Source organism: Haemaphysalis longicornis, unplaced genomic scaffold (assembly GCF_048455015.1).
Source record: "Haemaphysalis longicornis isolate Haplotype H1 unplaced genomic scaffold, Haemaphysalis longicornis Haplotype H1 scaffold_6, whole genome shotgun sequence".
In the NCBI taxonomy this organism is placed as follows: domain Eukaryota; kingdom Metazoa; phylum Arthropoda; class Arachnida; order Ixodida; family Ixodidae; genus Haemaphysalis; species Haemaphysalis longicornis.
In genome coordinates this window covers 174,305,082-174,327,105 of record NW_027526407.1, presented here as the reverse complement: position 1 = coordinate 174,327,105, position 22,024 = coordinate 174,305,082, and the positions used below count along the sequence as shown (strand labels likewise).

The following is a 22,024-nucleotide window of genomic DNA, read 5'->3' as shown; positions in this document are numbered from 1 at the left end:
TTGATCTAAGATACACAAGATTTGTAACTTCTTTTCAAGCCGAAAAAACAAATCTACGTGCCTTTTTGTTATCTGCGCTGTGCACCTCACTCACATTATATCGCATAATACCACTACACAAAGAACACCGCTCAGCCACAGACAGATGAAGTACAGAGATGTTCACGAATGCTGCGCACTTGCTGCCAGGGCACTTTCCTACAAACAGACACCAGTGCCTGAGTATCTTTTCATAAATTGTAGTACAGCGTCGTTCCCGTTGACCATGCACACAGTGATTTCCCAAGACCACAACATTGTATACGCCAAACAAATGCACATCGTTCACGGTATAAATTTATGATTTGGTACACAACCACAACCCAAATGGTTCTAAAATACGCCCTCCTTCTAAGTAGTGAACTTGGGACAACAGCACACACTTTTGAAACTGTCGCTAAAAACTGTACGAGCACACGTTTTTCTTTTGATTTTCTTCTCATCACTCCAAGTAAAGCAAGAACATTAAAAGCCCTCCCCTTTTCATGTTTCACTTCTATCTTTTACAACCAGACGCTTACCAGGTGACACCGCCAAAAAACGCAAAGCCAGAACGAGTACGTTTAGGAGGTTGCTCTGTACCACGCTTTTAAAAGTAATGCTACCTTGGCGGTTTTATTACTGTCATACAGATTGGCGCTTTTCTTTTGCGTCCTTCTAGTGAGCTGGAGTACTGCCGGCAATTAAGAATTGGTGAGGCTGCATGTCAGCGCGGCTGAAATTTAGTGGACACTGAACATCGCTCCCCTGGGCGGATTTCGTTCGTGTGCGAACGATTCCCCAGTGAACGGTAATCTTCGCCCGCCACTTAATCAAGGCGTCCACATATGGCGCCATTAACCTGTCTGCATGACTACACCACTTCAAAGACGCCATCCACAGATGACGTCCCCATTGTAGATGAGCGGTGACGGGCCTAAAGGAAAGCGGTCACGTGGCAGTTGAATGCCTCCTTATCTACAATGAAATCTTGCCCCCTACGACTGCCTGCCTGGTTTTAAAGCAAAGCTTTTTACCTCTACACCCCAAGGGTCCTTTCGCGACCGATGGTGTCAACAGAAAACTCACGCGAACTAATAAAGTTGATGGCACCACCAGGAATCGAACCTGGATATAATACAGTAACAAACCTAATAAAGTAAAAAATACAGCCCGTCGTCTTACCGATTTAGCTACGAGCCCACGCGGAGAGTGGGAAGACAGGCGGTGCACCACCAAGCATATCACAACGTTTGCCCCCTGCATTCTAGCTGAATGCCACGTCATAGCGCTACGCGACCTTTTTCGCAGTAGTGGTGTCCATCCACGGAACGCCTAGCGGCCCTGTGCGCGCCTTACGCCTATTCTAGGAGTTACACAAATTAGAGGAAGCTCACAACAACGAATGGCAAATCACTTCTAGTACACCAATGTGGTAAAGCCTGTGGCATCCAGTGTTCACGTAAAAAATCACATCTTGTCGTCCACCCTCACGCCGAACGACACATCAAGGAACATATTTAAATACTTCTTGATGGCCAAGCCATCACTCCAAGCCTCAGCATCCGAATCCTGGGCCTACATATACAGGTCAACACCAAGGGTGACGTATTCTTGATGCGCCTCAAGCACATCATCAATCAAATCATACGCATAATGGGGCGAGTGGCCACCAAAAAGCGATGCCTCAAGGAATCCGGTACCTTTCGATTAATTTATGTTTTTGTCCTCTCGAGAATCACTTACGTCAACCCCGTCTTTTTCTCGGCAAGGAGGACATAAAGATGCTTTATATAGTGGTTAGAAAGGTGGTTGAGCAGGCCATTGGTCTTTCCATGAGTGCGTCCACCGAAAGGCTGCTTACCACGAGGCTACACAACGCGGTGGAAGAGCTGATAGAGGGTCATCTTTCTAACCAGAAGCTCTGATTGAGCAGAACTGGAGCGAGTCGGTGCATCCTTCACCAGATTGGCTGGGTAGCACGGAATGTCAGTCAGCTTGATGTACTCCCAGAATCGTGGCTACAAGGACCAAATATGCTCCCTTTGCTTAGAAATATGAACCCATCACACGACGAGGGTCCTGTGAGAGGTTCATTCAAATGTCACATGGTTCGGATTAGCCCCGCAGAAGGGAGCAGCGAGCATTTTGTTGCGTATGGTGGTGAAACGTCCCGTGCAGACGTACGCTATTTGGAATAGCGGAGAATCGAACCGCTTCTGGGGAAAGTACAAGGGGTAGGGCGCTCTTTACCGGTGACGTATTTGACATGTGTGAGAGAACAGCAGTGAATGATCCGACGCCGTAGCCGCAAGTGTCGTACTCCACGTCACCCTTCACTAGACGCTCCTCTGCGTGTTCTTTCTTTCGTCGTAACTGAGTTCGCTCACTCTGTTGCTCGCAAATAAACAGTCGCCGTCCACCCGAAGTCCAGGTAACGGCTGCCAAAGGGCTGCGCCATAAAACGACTGAAACCCGGCGCCACCGTTTCCGCTTCAATTCACTTCGCGAAGTAGCTGCGAATACCTTTCGGGAGAAAAAAAGTTCCGCAGTTGGTACGTCGGCTTAAGACCATATTTCTTTTTCAGCTGGGAAGGCCTTCCGAGCCGCATTTTTGCCGGTGTCTTTCACGCCTACGTATGCGCCATCACCGATTGCCGGTTTATGCCTGCAAGTTTTGTGGGCATAAAAAGGGGGGCGTGTACACAGCACTGGGCTTCATGCCACTACCGATGAAATAGCGGTTGTGCGGATGGGAAATTTAGATGTCGATGGTGGTGATGACGATGTTCATTTTCTTGAGGTGCCCACTCTCAACACTTGGTTGTGCGCTCCTTGCGTTCCCGGCAGGTTACCTCACAGTTCAAGATTTTTTTGTTGCGATAGGTGGATAATGCTCGCCCTAAGCTGCTCCGCACTTAAAAAGACAGCGGAACATTTCACTGCAATGGACAAACTTCTTGTATGGTATAAGCAACTGTTTAACGTGTTTTTTCTGTGTTACAGTTCATGAGACCTGAAACAAGGATCTGGTTCTGGGCTACGTCACGATGGCATGGTCCATTAACGTGTATTCGAGACAACGTGCATAATGCTACAAAGGCTGGTATCGCCTTTCTTCGAACGTACATCAACCGTACGCAATACGAACAAGAGTAAGTTCCAATATCCTTTAATAAAACGAACTGTCTTTTAGGGGTGAATCAGTTAATTCGCTCTCAAGCCCAAATATGTATGTGAAGGGGAATTGACGCCTGTGTTCACATGCACGAAAATAGGTGTTTATATATTGTTGAGAATTACTGTCTACATTTGTTACCTCCTAAAAACGTGTGTTGAAAGAAAAAAGAGCCCCACTTGCAATACCAATAATAAGCTGTCTTTTGAAAGAACTTGCAATTACTTAAGTGGGTATGCGAAAACAATCTTCAGGACCCCAGTAATATTTAAAATTATGAGTGCAAATTTTTTCTCCCAAAAAACCTCAAAACTCTAACACTGACCGAACAGTGAAACGAGTAATGCGAACGATTTACAGTCAGCGCATTCAAGATAACGGCCATTGAGCGTATTTATATGTGCTTCTGTCTCTTGTTAAAATATTCAGAGAAATATATCAAACGCATTGTTTATAAAACAAGAACAGTCTGTGCAAGTGACGGGAGGATTTGCTGTCGTAATGAACGCACTTTTTATCACGTAACACAGAAGCAAGGTTTGGGGTGCGTTTATACGTGGGGCAAGTTTGCGGAAACTTTTTTGGAGCGACGAAACAAGGCTGCAACCAAACAATTACTGCATTTATCCTACATACCTACATTTATCAATAATGTACCAGTACACAACTGGCAAACAAACCGTGTCTTTATTGAAATGTGCTCGTCTTTGTTTGTCAGGTCTTTACTTCGTCAATTCCGAAATATCTACCGGCAGCACAGTCCTCCACCTCACATGCCTACTCTGCATCCTTTAACCTAAATCTGGCCGTGTAGACGACACTCCGGCCAGTCGCCGACTGAAAAGGGCAAGACGAATAGAAAAGCAAGCAATAACGCTATCACGAAAAAAGTTTGCTAGATTTAAGGGCGTCGGCAGGATTTTGTCTTGAGGGGGGCAAACCAGTTGTATTGAAGAATATAGAGAGGGTGAGGAGGCGAAGCAATTATGCTGGAATTGTTTGAGGGGGGCAAGTGCCCATTTTGCAGCCCCCTGCCGACGCTCGTGGCTAGACATTCAGCCGACCGAGGTGAGTGAGCGTCGTGATTAATTGTCCCACTACGCCGAGCCGGAGTGTTTGTTTTGCACCAAGAGAGAGAGGGAGAACGCAGTTTAATGGTACTGACGAGGTCTGTCCAGCAGATAGCCTAACATGCTACGTCAGGTGAATAATGACACAAATGAAACAAAAAAAAGAAAGAAAAAACGACAAGCGGTCTGTAGACAGAGTTCAGTAGTTCGAAGTAAAAGTAAAAGAAGTGTTAAAACACACTAGAGAATTGTTCTAACGCACTGGGGAAATGTTCGCTTTCAAATTTAGCAGAGTTCAGGCAACCGCGGAGCGACAACACGGGGTCATGAGATCACTAGGTCAGGTTAAAAATAAAAGACGGGGTAAACACGCAATGGCTGAAGGTTCACTTTGAATTTAAGAACAGTTCAGGAAACTGCGGAGCGACCACGAGCAATCATAACACTTTGACCGCCAACCTAGTAGTCACGGTGATCACAGCCCCGAAATGTTCACTGGGACACCACTAAGAGCTTGAGAGCGCAAAGGTGGCGGTCACGGTTCTGTAGCATATGTCGAGTCAATGCTCGGCACTGTTAAAGTCTGTGAACTAGGCCTGAACTGCGAAGGAAGCTTAGGAAGGCCCTCGTCGCACGTGAAGCCATCTTTGCACACCCAGGGGCCAAGCACATCATTCAACGTAAGACACGATGTGGGTAGCCTGCCCAAAGTCACTGTCAAGGAGCGTCTTGGTTCGTCATATCGTTTACACACACATACGGCATGGTAAATATCTTCGGGACAGTTACAGTCCGGACAGAAGGGTGAGCTGGTCTGCTGAAGCTTGAAACGAAAAAGGCGAGTGTAGGCGACGTTCAGGCGTATGCGATGTAATACGGCTGCGTCGTGTTTGGTGAGATTAGAGGGTAACTTGAAGGTACATTCTGGGTCGACAGAATAAAGCGGGGTATAGCGACCTGAAGGATCCACCCATATTGAAAGCTGTACCTGCCGCACAACACGACACGCAAGTGCGGCCGCATCCTTCCTAGAGAACGGTATTGCCGCAGTAGGCACTTGGCAGTTGTGAGCTTGGGAAGCTGCAGCGTCTGCTCTTGAATTACCCGATACCCCGCAATGAGCCGGTATCCACTGCATTTCGACGAAATGGCAAGCATTCACGGCTTGGTGATGTAAAAACCGAATGTCCCCGACTAGCTGGTCAGAAGAGAAAGACTGGAGGCATTAAAGGGCCGCGCGGGAATCCGTAAAGATAGCCCATTGGCCGGGTGACTGCGTGGTGATATATTCAATAGCAGCACGGATGGCGGCGAGCTCAGTTACTGTTGATGACGTCCTGTGACTGAGTTTTTTGGTTATCGTAGTGCCCGACGCAGGTATCCAAACACCAATCGGGGAAGATCCTTCTGTCACTGAGCCATCAGTGTATATATGTTTATGGTCGATGTATTTGCAGTCTAGAAGTTGTAGAGTGTAAAACGTAAGAGCTGGGGCGGGAACATTTGCTCTTCGCGTCACTTCTGGCACGGCCGTGTGAATGCTTATGGGTCGGAGCAACCATAGCGGGTACGAAGGCAGAGATGGGATCTCGTAATGTTGCGGTAAAAGGTCTTGCAGATCTGAAGCAGAAGTCACAGCCAATGGATGGTGACATTGCCTCGTGACAAAACGCAAACATGCCCGAAGCAGTTCCTGTTTGCGCAGCGCTACCGGCGTCAATCGTCTACATTCAGTGAACGTTCCCAGGGTTGATGTTGTTTTTGGGACGCCGATACACACTCGGAGTATGCGCGCCTACATGCTTTCCAAAGCCTTGAGATTTCCAGCTGAGAGGGGAAACAACGCAGGAAGGCTGTAGAGTAAAAGCCCTTCGCAGAGAGCGTCGTAGAGACGAAGAAGCGAGTAAACTGTGCAGCCACCACTGTTGCTGGAAAGCATTCGGAAGATGTTGAAAAATGACGAGAACTTTTCTTTCAAACTGCGAATGTGGGGTGTCCATGTCAACAATCTATCGAATGTGACGCCGAGAAATTTATGATTTGTGACATAAGGTATTGGTATCCCCATTGCCGTGAGCTCGTACCGTGTGACATCACGTTTCGTAAAAGCGATGGCTGCTGATTTTGTTGCCGAGATTTGGAGTCCACGCACTGCGAGGAATTCTGAGATAGCATCTATTCCCCGCTGAAGCCTCGCCCGAAGCACACGCCTATTTCGGACGGAGCACCATATGCAAATATCATCGGCATATAAGGAAATCGCGATATGAGGTGGCAAACATTTTTCAATGCCGATGAGGGAAATATTAAAAAGCGCTGGGCTGAGTACTCCTCCTTGTGGAACACCACGAGTTACGGTGTGCTTCGATGTGTCGCCATCAGAGGTGGTCATAAAGATGCTTCTGTCGGTAAGGTAATTCGACAGCCAATCGTACATCCGACCACCAATACCCAATGAGTGCATTTGAAAGCGGATAGCTTCATGCGTGACAGAGTCATACGCAGCCTTGATGTCCAAAAACACCGCTATAACGGTGTTACGGAGGGCTTTTTCGCGCTTGACGCAATTAGAGAGGGCGATTACATTGTCGATACTGCTCCTGCCTTTGCGGAAACCGGACATTTGTGGCGGGTAAATATTTCTAGTACTTAGATCCCAATCTAGCCGAAGCAGCACCATTTTCTCCATCAGCTTGCCTACGCAGCTCAAAAGCGCAATGGGTCGATACGATTGAATGTCTGAGGGATCTTTTCCTGGCTTCAGTATAGGCACAATGCGAGCAGTCTTCCAGCTGGGCTGCAGACGACCGGTCCTCCAGGATTGGTTGAAAATGTCCAGGAGAAATCTCTTCCCCTCTTCTCCCAGAAGGGTCAGAGCAGTATAAGTTATGCCGTCTGGACCAGGGGAGGCGGACTTGTTAACTGCAGATAAAGCCTTGACGAGTTCCGGTATTGTAAACGGGGCATCCGTAAGGGGCGTGTGATGTGATAGGCGTCCGTTATCCGAAAATGGAAGTGACGGAGGTGACGTTGATGTGGCCGCAATTTTTGCACAGAACATCTCAGCGACGTCTAAGAATGTGGAATTGGTACGTAATGAAACTTCGTTAAATGGGTGGAGACATGTCGGTGGTGTGCGAATACTTCTGACGAGGCTCCATATTCTAGTGAGTGGTTTCCTGGGGTCCAACTTTGAGCAGAAAGATGTCCATTCACGTTTAGCCAATTTGCCCATGTGCCGTTGAATGCGCTTCTGCACTCGTCTGGATTCTCGAATGTCTTCAGGTGCCAGTGTTTTACGTGCTCTTCTTTCTGCTCTCCGGCGTATGGCACGAACCCTTTCAAACTCTGCGTCGGCGACAGAAAATAACTTGGGTAATATAAAAGCTGTCGTGCTCGTTTTGCGCGCAATAGTCATCGTGCTTACAAAGTCGTCGTAGGATAACACTGAACTCAGGCCCTCTTGTACTGCTGTGGTAAATACCTCCCAGTTTGTAAATCGGACCTCATGTTTTCTATAACTGCCCGGAGCACCGTCCAGTGTTATGTAAGTAGGGAGGTGGTCGCTGCCGTGGGATTCAATATCCACAGACCAGCTTAATCTGGAAAGCAGCGTAGAGGAAACGAGGGTGACGTCAAGAGCACTTGAAACGCCTTTACGGAAAAAAGTTGGTTCTCCGGTATTAAGTACAGTCATGTTGTGCTGATAAGCAATATCTAGCAACTGCTGCGCTTTAATTGTTGTTCTGCGGCTTCCCCATGACGGATGATGCGCATTGAAATCGCCAGTGAGTATATGCGGAGGCGGCGTAGCACGAAGGATACTCTCCAAACGGTCTCTATCTAACGCCTTTCGAGGTGGAATGTAGGCGGCAATGACGGTGAAAGACAGACCTTCGATTTGCACCGTGGCTGCTACGTATTCGTTTTCTGCACTTGGCGTCAAATCATGGTGTACAATGGTGAGGTCATTTCTGAGAGCTAAAGTGCTCTTGTTGAAGGCACATCAGTTTTGGAACGCAGTAATGTGTATCCTGATAGGCGTACGTCTTCAGACAGACGTGATTCCGAAATTGCGATCACAGGGAAACGGTGCTTGTTGAGACTGCAGCCCACCCGCATTCCACTGAAAAATTGTGGCTGCGTTGCGAATTTGTTGCATTGTAGGAGTACTGGCTGGAGACATAACACCTACAGCCACTGAGTGGGGAAGCGAGCTGCAAAGTCTATGAGGGTGATGAGGGCTTCAGTTTCTGGTGAGGAAAACGAGGCCAGGAATGTACGCATGGTCTGCGTCATAAAGAGAATTAAGGAGCTGAGTTTGCCCAAACCTTGGTGATTGGAGTTTTCTGACTGACCTCCTCTAACGCATGCACGATGTGGAGATTTTGCAAGACCGGTATTAGGAGTCTCTCTGGGAGTGGGAACCGCAGTTTGTTTTGCTGTAGGCGAGGTTAGAGCTGCAGGTGGGCATGCAACCGAGGACACATCTGGTGATGTATGCACAGTCATATCTGGCGGGGCAGCCATACTAGCGGCTTCAAGAGGAGGCTGTGGTGGTGTTCGTTCCATGTGGAGTTTCAACGACTGCCCGCACTCGCGTACAGGTAAAGGTGGGAAATCCTTGTCGACATCGACGGGCATGTATGCATCAGGCGTTTTGATATTCCTCTTCGGCGTATCTTTTGTTGTCGTGCCGCAGTGCTGTTGCACAATCGCCTTGGCTGACTTATAATCAGTTTTTTTAGTCGACTTGACGCGTGTGATATCCTTCTCCTTACGGCGTACTGGGCAGTTACGGGATGATGACTCGTGCTGCTTAGCGCAGTTAGCACAGCGAGGATCCTTAACACCGCAAGCAGAACGATCATGGTTATCTGCACATCTGGCGCAGCGCAAGGAAAATGTACATGCTGCAGCCACGTGGCCGAAACGTTGGCATTTTGTGCACTGTCTGGGAGTTTTATTGTATTCGAATACACGGTACCGTGTGTAGCCTATGATGACGTGTTCCGGTGTAGTTTCAGTAGCGAACACAAGGAGCACGCTTTGTGATTTTTGGCCTAATCTTCGGATCGATCGTATAGCCACCCTCTCACGCAAAGCGTCAGCAATTTCCGAGTCTGAAAGGTCCGTGACCACACCTCTAATTACACCCATCCCGCAATTTCTGGGGTGGGGCTCGTATGCGTGCACTTGGATCTTTGCAATGCTAGTAATATTTAGCAAACGCTCCGTGAAAACTGTATTTCGCGTATCAATGGCTAGTAGATTCAATCTGTAATTTGGTCGTACTCGGAGCACCCGAGCAGGAGCCACGGACTCCAATGCGCTTTTCACGACAAGGGGATTGAAACGGGTGATGAGTTTTGAAGGATCTGTTGGTTTTATAATAACAACGAGACCACATTTTGGAGCATATGAAGCAAAGTTTCTGTCGGAGACTTGATGACATTGTGAAGGATTACGGGGGCGCTTTTGCGGGAGGGGGCAAAATTTGTCTGATTCCTCAGAGTCCGAGATGGTATCACCGTCTACTGGTAAGAAAACGGTGCATGCTTCTTCTTGTAGCTGCGGCTTTGCATCAGGTGATGTCGGATTCGAAGATACAGAGGACGTAACTGAGCTTACTTGCCAAGGAGGTAATGGTGGCCCAGTTGACTCGGAAATTCGGCTCGTAGGAGTGGAGGCATCCGGTTGCACTGGAAGTCCATGTAGAAGGGAAGCGGCAGCCATTACGGGCTGGGGATCATGTCCTGCTGCTGATGAATGGCTGTGGGGCAGGCTATACAGTGCGAATACTGGCCGCACGCCTGCCACGGGTTGCATATGCGATGCTCGCAGTACCGTCACAGCAGGATTACATCTTGAAAAATGGTTTTGAGTCTAAAATATGAGAGCCGACAAAAAAGGCTGACGCGTCTCGTCTTCTTCCTCTTCCTCTCTCAGAAGAGAAGGCTTAGGCGGCGTGCGTGATCATCATCAGCTAGAGCGAGTGAATGGGAAAGCTACAGTACAGCCATTCGTGGGACTGAGGGTTGGAAATTGGGCTTCCGTTTACAACGCAGGGGAAAAAAGAAACCTTACTGTGACGGCTTAAGTTAAGGGTGCGTTGAATATGCGAGCGTGTTCTTTACTCGAGTAAATATTGAACTACATAGTTCTCTTAGCGAGGATAGCTGGGCACTACATAAGGCTACAAAGAGCAAACGAACGCCCCGCTTCTAGCAGAAGTAACTTCATCGGGCAGCCAGAGCACTGTCCAACAACTGTCAAAAACAGCGAACAACGCTTGGTTGTCCGCGACGCCGACACATTTGTTGTGCATCACAGGCAAGCTGAAACAATAATGTTAAAAGAGCAACACGTTTTTTGGTCGATTGTCATGTGATCTGACATCCACTGTGTACTTCGACAGTGTTCTTTTCTGAAATATCTCACGGCTACCATAGCTTCATCTGTTTAAGCAGGCTTTTGTTTTGCCGAGTATGTTCAGTTCAGTTCAGTTCAGTTTCAGTTTGTTCTCGTTTTGAAAATACAGTGTGTAAAAATACATATACAGAAATGTCTGTTTATACTTCCTTTTATAAGAAGTATAAACAGCTAAAAAATTTCAAACACCCAGTGCAGGACACGACGCATGATACAGCCCGCAGCTGACCCTGATTTTCCTTTTTCGCGATGGCAAGTGTTTTAGGGCCACCGTGATTTTTTTTTGAAATACAAAAAGACGTTGTTCAATGGGGCCTAACTTGTTGTGGTTTAAATTAAGCCCCGCAAGATATCCTCCAAATCACATCAACTTGTTGTGGGATAAACAATGAACAGATATTGGTAAACAAACCTGGCGTCTCGACTTTGAAGTGTGCTCTAGCTGCGGTCAAGCCGCTGTCGGTTTCTTTTTCGACGCAATCTGTTGGCGGCTTTACTGCGCACAGTGTAGGCATCCTGAAACGTTGGTCTTTTGGTTACAGAAATTTGTTGTTGGTGTTATTTTGTAGAAAACTTCGAAAAAGCGATTTGCGTCATGTTATCAGTGAATACCGAAAAGGTAGTGTTTTATCCAAGGCCCTGCAACGCCGATACGCTTCGCATATTTCTGATGACTTTTTCCAAGATTTAAGAAATTGTAGGGATTTTAGGAGGGATTCTTTTAACAGTTAAATAAAAATTTTAAGAGTTCCATGCCTTGAGGTGAAAGTGCGATATGAATCTTAGGAGCGCCGACAAGTGGCCAAGTTGGTATGGAGACACGCTACATAAAAGCGCAGAAAAACGCGGCAACAAGAGAAGAAATACACAGGACGAGCGCTCGTCCTGTGTAGTTCTTGTTTTTGTCCCGCGTTTTTCTGATGATAATGATGATGATGATGATGGTTGGATGTTTATGGCACAAGGCCAACTGGGGCAAAGAGCGACAAAACAATAGTCACATATGAGGGGTGAAACCTTAAACACTAAGTAAAATCAGCAAAAACAAAAGTAAAATCACAAAACGACAATGAGCATGGCTGGTGTATAGAGCCAGATTTCATTATGCGTGATAGGAAATGAGGTTTAAAAACTTGACGTCTGACAAATACTCAAACACAAGTTTCACGGAAACAATGGCATCGTCACCTAGGAAAAACGATGGATGTAGGGGAATATGTTGTCTGTAGAGTTCTCTGAAGTGTTTGTGTCGTGTTGTGTGAAGTGCCTTGCATGTGATTAGTATGTACACTACGGATAGGGCCTCTCCGCACCTGCTGCACTGGGGTCTAGAAGATCCCGTCAGCAGATACGAGTGCATTGCATGGGTGTGCCCTATCCGCAGCCTACCCAAGGCGACTTCTGTGTGTCTGTTGCGTGTGTCAGTGGTGTATGGTCCCAAGCGTGGTTTAATAACGTGTAACTTGTTATCTGTCGGTTCACTCCAGTGTGTTTGCCATGTTCTACGCAAGTGTTGTCTTATGTGTGGCTTGAGGTCTGTATATGGTACGGTTGTTATATCTACAGTGTTCCTGTGTGCAGCAGCTGCTGCCCTCTCGTCTGCCAACTGGTTTCCAGCGATCCCAGCGTGTCCTGGGACCCAGCAGAGGAGCAGCCGATGCTTCTCCGCATACACAGACATGATAGTGTTTTAATACAAGATTAACTATGTGGTTTTTGGGGGGTGTATGCGATGACAGTGCGCGAACAGCACTCAAGAATTTTGTGTAGACGATAGACTTCGGAATTTGATTTTCAAGTATGTGTCCTACAATCAGTAAAATTTCATATGCTTCTGCTGAAGAAATTGTTGTTTGGACACTCATGGTTCTGGCTGCACTGAAATTTGGACCATGAGCAGCGCAGGAGACCATAGTGGAGGTTTTAGACGCGTCACTGTAAAATTCTGCAAGTGGGTATTTGAACTGCAAAGAAAGAAAGTGCTGCATATTGCAGCTCGCGGTACCCGATTTTTGTCAAACTTTATAAAAGAAAGGTCACAGGAAAAAGGGCGAAATTACCAAGGCGGTAAAATGTTTAAAGAGGATGACCTGCACACGTCTAAAAACGAAGCACTTAGATCCGAGGCTCGCTCTCTCGCTGGAAGTGAAAAAGGCGGAGTAACCGACGGGCGATTTACAAACAGCACAGATGTGGATGTATCGTTAAGGACAGGATAAAAAGGGGGGTTATTCTGAGATGAAATTTTAAAAGCATAAAGTAAGTCCATGTACGTTCGCTGGTTCTCAAGGCTCCAATTAATACATTCAACATGTAGACTAAGCACCCGACGCAAGCCGTATCCCCAAGTGTAGTACCGGGTCAAGCATTCGCAATGCTGTTTTACTCGCCGACCCATATACCACACTGTCATAGTCCAATCCAGACCCTACCAAAGCAGTATAGAGCCGTAGTAGGAGTTCTTTGTCGGAACCATACGAATGGTGGGAGAGACCCTTCAGAAAATTCATTGTTTTAAGACATTTATGTTGAAGTTTCTTGATGTGTGGAATGAATGTTAGTTTCTGGTCAAACACAACACCTAAAAACTTGTGCTCCTTGTTCACAGGAAGTGACACGCTATTAAGTGTAATGTCTGGGTCTGGAAGCATCCCGCGCTTCCTAGAGAACACAACGCAGGAGCTATTTGCAGGATTCAATTTAAAACCATACTTGTCTGCCCAGCTGGCTAGTTTCTTGACGCCGAGCTGGACTTAACCTTCGCATATTGACATATTACAAGATTTAAGCGATATCTGCACGTCATCTAAATACATAGAGTAAGAAATTGTACACAGCAGTCGCTTCCCAAGGGAGTTCATCTTTACTATGAAGAGAGTGCGGCTTAGAACTCCACCTTGCGGCACGCCATTTTCCTGCACGTGTACCTTTGACAGTGCAGAACCAACTCTGACGCGAAAGGTTCTCTCTGACAAATAACTAATAACGGTATTTAACATGTTACCAGAGACACCGAACGACTTAAGGTCAGTGTATGTCATAACGCCATGCGGTGTCATAGGCCTTCTCTATGTCAAAAAACATTATAAGACAGAATTGTTTGTGAATGAAGGCATCCTTAATGTATGACTCTAGTGCCAGAAGTTGATCGTTTGTGGATCTCCCTGCCCTGAAGCCTGCCTGGCAGCTCTCAAGAAGACCGTTGTACTCCAAAAAGTACACAAGCCTCTGGTTTATCTTCTTCTCGAGAAGCTTGCACAGGCAGCTGGTCAGGGCAATGGGTCGATAGCTAGCGGGAAAAGAAGGGTCCTTCCCTTCCGTCAGGAAAGCCACTACTACGGCCTCCCTCCAAAAGCGAGGAATGTGCCCCGAAAGCCATATGTTATTGTATAGATGTGAAAGTGTTTCAAGAGTGTCTGGGTGTAGGTGTTGTATCATGGTGTATGTGAATTTGTCTGCACCTGGAGCTGAAGGCTTACATGTTGACAGGGCTGCATTCAGCTCATGAATTGAAAAAGAAGAATTGTAAGAAGTGTGCGACTTGTTGCTATCACGCAGAGAGAGAGAGAGAGAAAACACTTTATGTTGCGATAACGCAGTGACTTCTTTTCTACAGATGTTTTGTGTTTCATGAAAGTGTTTGTGTAGTGTGCTGAACTGGACACGTGTTGGAAGTGTTGTGCAAGTGTGTTAGCCTGGTCTTCCAGTGTGTCCCCTGTTGTACTAACCAGGGGCAGGCTGTGTGTCGGTTGTCCTTTGAGCTTACGTATGTGTGTCCAGATTTTGTGTGTGTCCGTGTATGAGTTTATGGATGTCAAGAAGGAGTGCCAACTCTCTCGTTTTGCCCCACGGCGCACACGTTTTCCAAACGCCTTGGCCCGTTTGAACAAGAGGAGATTACTCGACGTGGGGTACCGACGAAGGATACCCCACGCCTTGTTCTGGGCCTCTCGCGCCCGCCTACAGTCCTCATTTAACCACGGCCTCCGGTGGTTGCGCGGGGCACCAGAGGCGTGGGGAATGGACTTTTCGGCGGCGTCGAGGATGTGCGCCATGAGGAGTTGGGTAGCTTCTTCACCGTGTAGGTGTCCTATGGATGTGTGCTGTAGTTTGGATGTCTCTGTAAATTTATTCCAGGTAGCTCGTGCTTCATTGAACCTATTATGGGAAGATGGACTGCATGGGCCTTTACCTATGTATGTTAGTAAGGTGGGAAGTGGTCACTGCCATATGGGTCAGTTCCCACACCCCACTCGAGAAGAGGAAAGAGAACTGCGGAGCCAATAGCCAAGTCAAGACATGAGTATGTGTTGTGTCCTATGTTATGATACGTAGGCTGTGTATTGTTGAAAAGGCATGCTCTAGAGGATGTAAGAAACCTCTCTATCAGGTGACCCCAGGCATCCGTACGAGAAGAGCCCCAAAGAGAATTGTGAGCATTAAGGTCGCCTGTTAGAATGTATGGTTCAGGCAGCTGGTCAACCAGCGCCTCGATGTCACAGCTCGAAAGTGTTACATCAGCAATAATGTATAAGGAGCATACCGTTATCAACCTATTAAATATTATTAAGCGTATTGCTACATCCTCAAGGATAGTGTTTAACGTGACAGGGTGGCATGCTAAGGATTTCCGGACGATTATGGCCACACCACCAGAAGGGTGTGTGCAGCCATCCCTGTCCTTTCTGAAGACCATGTAACTATTCAGGAAATTTGTGTGCTTGGAATTCAAATGTGTTTCCTGAACACACACAGTACACTTGGCTGATTAGCATGCAGTATTTCATATACATCGTCAAGATTTTTAAGACGGCCTCTACAGTTCCATTGAATTATGTTTTCTCTTCCCATTATTTAGTGTGAGAGCTACTGGAGTGTGTGTGTTTGTTTATGTGTCGTCTTTCGGGGCTGTGACTCTCGCCTTTTTTGGCTTGTCGGGAGGCTTTGGCGTCGGGACGGGTTCCTTGCGGTGTACCGCAGGCAAGAACGGCACGACATACATCTCATCGTCCGATGTCATGGGTGTGCCCGTCGAACCGGGCCCCCCGGACTTGCCCCCCCCCCTCGGGAGCCCTTCGTTTGACCCGCCACCGCCGAGGGCGTCCGGGGCGCCAGAGGTGGCACGGTCGCTGCGGTGGCGGTGGGAGCCGGTGCGGGGCCCGTGGTGTCCATGGCACTCTCCACCGCACTGGAGGAAGGGGAGGCAGGAACGGGAGCGGCACCGGTCCCGACGGAAGAGGTTGCCACCACAACCGCTGCTGCCACAGCAAGCGGCGTGGTGGCGGGTTGGGCTGCCTGAGGCAACCCAGGGGGGGTGAGGAAGGGACAAGGTCATACTCGCTGAACCCTTTGGAAACCAGACGCCGCTCCGCCCCCCAGCGAGCTGCGTCGGCGTACCTCCCCAGAGGAAAAGAGGCGAACCTCTTCCGCGCCTCTGGGAAGGTTATGTTTTCTGTTACCTTGAGATTGAATATTTTGTTTTCTATTTGGAACTTTTCGCCTTTCTTGGAGTAGGCCGCATGTGGGCCCCTGCAGTTTTCACATGTGAGGATGTCAGAATTACAGTTGTCGGTGGGGTGGTCCTGCGCGGCGCATTTCGCACACGTTGTTTTGCGGCGGTAAGAGGTTGTACTGTTCCCGAACCGCTGGCACTTGAAGCAACGGCGTGGGTTCGGAATGTAAGGACGCATGGAGCATCGAATGAAGCCTGCGTTGATATGTTCAGGAAGTGAGGACCGGTTAAAGGTCAGGATAATATGTTTCGTGGGGAATATGTTATCATCCCTGCGCATCGTGATGCGGCGCGCAGCTGTGACGCCCTGATCCTTTAAACCTTCAAGCAGGTCGGCATCTGTTTCCGTAAGAAGATCCGCCTCAGAAATCACACCCTGGGAGCTGTTGAGGCTCTGGTGAGGGGTGACCCTGATGTCCAGATCATGGATGCGGGTTTGTTCAAGAAGAGTGCGGGCTTGTTGTTCGGCATGGAGTTCTATAAGAATTCCTCCCGTCCTAAGCTTTTTAGCTTGATAGTTTCCACCCATTGTGTTTTGCAGGAATTTCGAAACCAGGAATACAGACAGGGAAGCGACAGGTCTTGCTGAGTCAGCTGACTCTATCACAAGGAAACGAGCATAGTTATTAACAGTTGTTGAAAAGAGAGTTGTTGGAAGAGGTGGGAATGAAACTTCGGGGCGGCCCCTTTTCAGGCACCGGTCACGTTTGGGGCAGGGGGTTTGAAAATGCCATGTAGCATAGTATAAAAGCAGGGAGACGGGGGTACTTTCTTCTTTGACCTTACCCTGGTAGTCAAAGAGGTCCTGGAGCTCCCTGCCTGGTAGACAGGCAGGGAGCCCATCCGCCGGAGCTTGACCTGGGCTCCGACGGCCACCGTTTGAGGTTTCTACCCTTCACCTTAAAACCCATTACCATGGTCGGTTACAGCGTGAGTGTGGGGGCTCGGGGTCCGCGGCATCGCCAGTACCGTCACCAAGATTGCTCAAAGTGCCCCGTGCGGGGACCGCGTTTTCCTGCGCTTTTATTTAGCATGACTACGATATGAGACACAGCGTAGTGGACGGCTATTTAAAATTTTGTGACTGTTGGGAATTGCTATCCTGTGAAGTAAACTTTCGATATACGGGTGTTTTGCTTATGACTTTCATCTTAAAAGTCACTACCACCCTCGTGTTTGAGCGCATGTCTTTGGACTCTGCATACTTGAGCGATTAGGCAACCTGGCTGGCCTATAAGTGCTTGTGGTGTTCTGTTTCCCGGATAACTCAGGAACAGGTTTTCAAGCTATTCTGTGATGGTTGTTCCGCGATCTCTGAACAAAACATCGAAGCTTCAAAATAGTACTATTTAGAGAAGAATAGGATTTTAGCAATTTGTTTTGCAGACCCGTTGGATGAGCGGCTTTTCTTTTGTGCGTGTTGGGTAATCTCCAGCACAGCACCCATGTGTTCCCAGTCGGATCAAAAATATCGCAATTATATGGAACGTTCTTTAGTGTATCGTGGTCTCATGCAAAAGTTAAGGGTACTCAACACTGGTATTTTTTGTGGGGGGCTGCCTTGCAATCTGATGTATTCTGTGAAGTGATACCTGGGTGCGCAAGTCCAGGAGATATCCAGGAGATGTAGAAGACTGCGTTTTGGACGTTCAGAAGATATTCTACAATGCGCAATCGTGCGTACGTGCGCGCTTGCTAGACCTGCAAAATTGACGTATTCAAATTGCTATATCTCTCTCGAAATATGCAGAGGAAAGAAAATACTGCCAAATGAGTTTGTGCTTTCGCGTTAGAGTTACGAGATATGTAGTATTAGAGTGAACTGAAGAACCTGTTTGGAAAGTTCGTTATAAGCGTTGTGTGGTAACTGAAATTTTAGGGGAACAACATAAGATTGTTTTAAAGCATGTTGATGTGTTTCAACTCAATCATAAACATCAACAGTTAAAGCCTCATTGAACGAAGTAAGCAGGAACCATTAATTGTTTCCTTAAAATGAAAACTTCCTAAAATCAGGACTAGCATTTTACAAGCCCTTGATTCCATCAAGTGCTCGTAAAATGAGTACAAATGTGAATGTGAACGTAGATGTGAATATACACTTCATGAGGTAAATATTTCTCTTGCCACGCATAAGCCTTCAGCTCCAGGTGCAGACAACATTACATACACTATGATTCTACACCCACATGCAGAAACTCTTTAGATACAACTAAATTTAAATTTCAAATTTCAAATTTATTCAAAACGTACAAGGTTGTGTTGACATAGTGGGAATTTACAGGAGGAGGTCCCAAGGTTTCCGAACCGCAGGCGGGACCTCCTACACCTATACAACCAAATATGGCTACCGGAGAACCTTCTAGAGGTTAGGGAGGGCACAGTTGTGGCTTTTCTGAAAAGGAAGGAATCTTCCTCTCCCGCAAGATATAGGCCCATTTTCCTGACAAGCTGCCTGTTCAAGGTTTTCGAGAGGATGATTACCCGGGGCCTCATTTCATTTTTCGAGTACAATGGTCTTCTCGACAGCGGCCAGGCAGGTTTCCGGGCAGGGCGACCCACAAATGATCAACTTCATGCATCAGAACCCTACAATACAGATGCCGTTATACCCAAACTGTAATGAAACCCCGTCTTTCTCTTATCAAAAAAGCGAGTGATACGGTATTGTTTTACGGCCTTCTAGCAGTCCTAAAACCGTGTGGCGTACCAGGTCACATGTTGAACACTATTGATAGTTACTTCTGCAAACGAGCATTTTGTGTCATAGTCGGTTTGGCATTGTCAAGAGGTCGCATTCATAAAATGGCCTGCATGATGTCTGAGTTTTGAGCTGCACGCTGTTTATCGTCTAGATGAATTCATGTCGGAAAATATTGCCTCCCCCGATCTCCTGTTTAGTTTATGCAGGTCATGTACAAACATCTTTTACATCGGTTTACATATCTATATGTGAACATCAATTCCAGCTTGGGGTGAAGAAATTTATCGCTAGACAGATGAAAACGGTTTCGAACTTTATCCCGCCAAAAGTGCCTGTGTCATATTCTCCAGAAGACCCGGAGCAAGGCCGGGTCCTCAAACAAATCTCAATGGTAACTCAGTTCCTTTTAAAAGAGAATACAAGTTTTTGAGTGTGGTGATAGACGAAAAACTTATGTTCATCTGTCACATCAGACAACTCAAACAAAGACGTCTAAAAACAAACAATATTCTGAAAGTCGTATCTTACCAATCATACGTTGCAGATAAACAACCCCTGCTGCACCTTTATACCACTTTGCTAGGGTCTTGTTTGAATTACGCATGTCTTGTATGCGCGTCAGCCACAAATACAGCGCTAAAATCGTAGACCCAGTGTAGAACTTGCGGCTTCGCCTGTCGTGTTGTGCTTTCGTTGCAAGCCCTGTCCAAATATAGTATGTGAAATGTGATAAATGGTCCCTAGAGTACCAGAGAACCTACGTTGATTTTTTATATTCTTGTAAAATCTCATCAATCAATAACCATTTTATTAATCCTGTTTTGATGGATACATCCAGGTCATAGCTTTTTAAATTCCCAATTCATTTCGGTTTCCTTCTCACAAAGAGTGGGAGAGGAGGTGGCTTTATCTATTGTCTCCTTATTAAACACCTTCCAACCATCTTGCATTGATTCTATAGCACCATGGCACCTTCGCAATGTGTCGTGTGACTTGCCTTTAATCCAACTCCACAAAAGTAGGGTAACAAAAAATTTGATTCACAAAGACAGTGCGCATAACAACCTTAGACTCCACCTTCTTCAAACCACACATAAAAGAACTACGTAACATGCGCCAAAAACGATCGAGTGAACAGACAGACAACAGCCTGCACATTGTACAACCACAATTCGCCCGATATACAACCGATATACACAACAGACACATAGCAGCTGCCTTGCAAGGCTATGGATAGACCACACACATACAACACGCTCCCACCTGCTCACTGGGCGACCAAGACCCATCTGATGCAGGTGTGGACAGGGCGCATGCGTAATCCACATCCTCATTCAATGCAAGGCAATTGACATAACATAACTCAAACACTTCCAACAGCTATATACAGGACACATACCGCAACACCCGTCATACTTTAGGAGATGAGCCCATGTTTTCAATCAAGTACGTTTTTGAGTTTCTTACCGACGGAAAATTTTTACATATTCCTTATCATGCATCTAGTCATCCTGGCGCTTTACAGCAGTCATCTTCATTACGTTGTGTTTTACTAAGACACCTCTGTAGTGTTCTTATTTTTACGGAGATGATTTACATTTGCCTTCACCTCAATCTCATAAAATGACTTTTGTTTCTCGCTCTTTGCCTTTTGTTGGCCTTGCGCCATTGAAATCCAAACATCATCTACTTTTGGCCCTATGTCCCTCGTTTTACAATACTTGCATATAAAAGCACCTTGAAGGCACACCATTGTTTTTCTTACCTAGTGCTTGTTGCTAGTATTTGGCTTATCGCCAGGATAGTAGTTCATTACAACCATAAACCGCTGTTCTTACAACCACTGGATGTTGCGAACCGTTTTTGTTAGAGGTAATATAAAACTATAGAGACGTAGAGATACGAAACTTTTTCCCGTGATCTTGGTTCGGCAAACTTGTCCTAATAAAATTGTTCGAACTTGTAGTAGTACAAGCTTCGGTGTAATAAAAGCTTCGCAGTGGTGGCATTTTAAATGCAGCTGTTATGCCTTCTTGAATAATGTGGCAGTGAATTTTCTCATTTTGCAGTTTCTACGTACAGCAAATGTACGGCCGGTACTACGATCCAATCACTATGGTTGTAAGAAAAACATGTGAGTACCAGTTTCTCTTAGAAAAATCACTGCCTTGAGAAGTTACCACCAAATTCGACGCAAAAGGCAAAAATATTTAAAACAGTGTTAACTGTACCTGATTTGCATGGAAAAACAAATGCAAGTGTATTTTAAGGCCATGTCATTATTTCCAACGAAACGAACAATTGTTTTGGAAATTATGAACATGAAGGTAGTCTTATATTCAGCATGCTTATTATCTTTATTTGCTTCGAAAGCTACTTCTAACTGTCGTGAACACAACTTCCTAAACGTTCAATTTTACGTAACCTAGTTCTGAAAAAGGAAGTATTGGCCACTGTAAATTTTGGACAAATAGTTGCCCAAGAAAATCTCCCAAAAAAGTGCGGCAGAACTCTCGTGTGCCGAAATTCTTTATAGAAGCTTACCTTTCGAACAAATTAATTTAACAATACATTCTCAATTTGGATCGGCTGTATCGGTTGCTGAAAAAATCAAATGACGTGAGTGACCTAGCTATAAAAGAGCAGCAATGGGACGTGATTTTGAGTGTGATAGTAGTTCAAAGATGGTTCCGCGTTCAGTGGCATTTTAACTGTGCCCAAACCGCGTCCGCATGTTTTTTTTGTTTACTGGACTGGCACAATTTTTCTCTGAGAAAGATGCTTATTTGGGCTCAATCTACGGAGGGTATTATTACTCACATTGCTCCTGCGCGTACTGCAACATGTGCTTCGTAGGTATAATATAATTTGTTGTCAAGTTGTGCCATTGAAAGTTATTGTTCAACTCGTGTGATAGATCCAGAGGTCGGCAAACTCACTCATGAGTCCACTCACTCAGACTCATTTGGACTCAAACTCGCGCGTGAGTTTGAGTTTGAATGAGCGCGAGGCTAGTGTGGCATGGTGAGTTTGAGCTTGAGTGAGTTTGAGCCGAGTGATCACGACTGAGTTTGAGTCCGTTTTTAGTTCTGAGTACACTTTGAGTTTGA

At 46.4% G+C, this 22,024-nt stretch overlaps 1 protein-coding gene across 1 annotated transcript in view; it reads left to right on the top strand.

The window, feature by feature from the left end:
• Positions 1–22,024, top strand: part of LOC144141278 (uncharacterized) — a 37,465-nt gene that overhangs the window by 4,913 nt on the left and 10,528 nt on the right. Inside the window, exons 2-3 of the mRNA XM_077672857.1 lie at positions 3,025–3,173; positions 20,984–21,048. Coding sequence (XP_077528983.1) covers positions 3,025–3,173; positions 20,984–21,048 — 214 coding nt within the window. The remainder of the gene's footprint in view (positions 1–3,024; positions 3,174–20,983; positions 21,049–22,024) is intronic.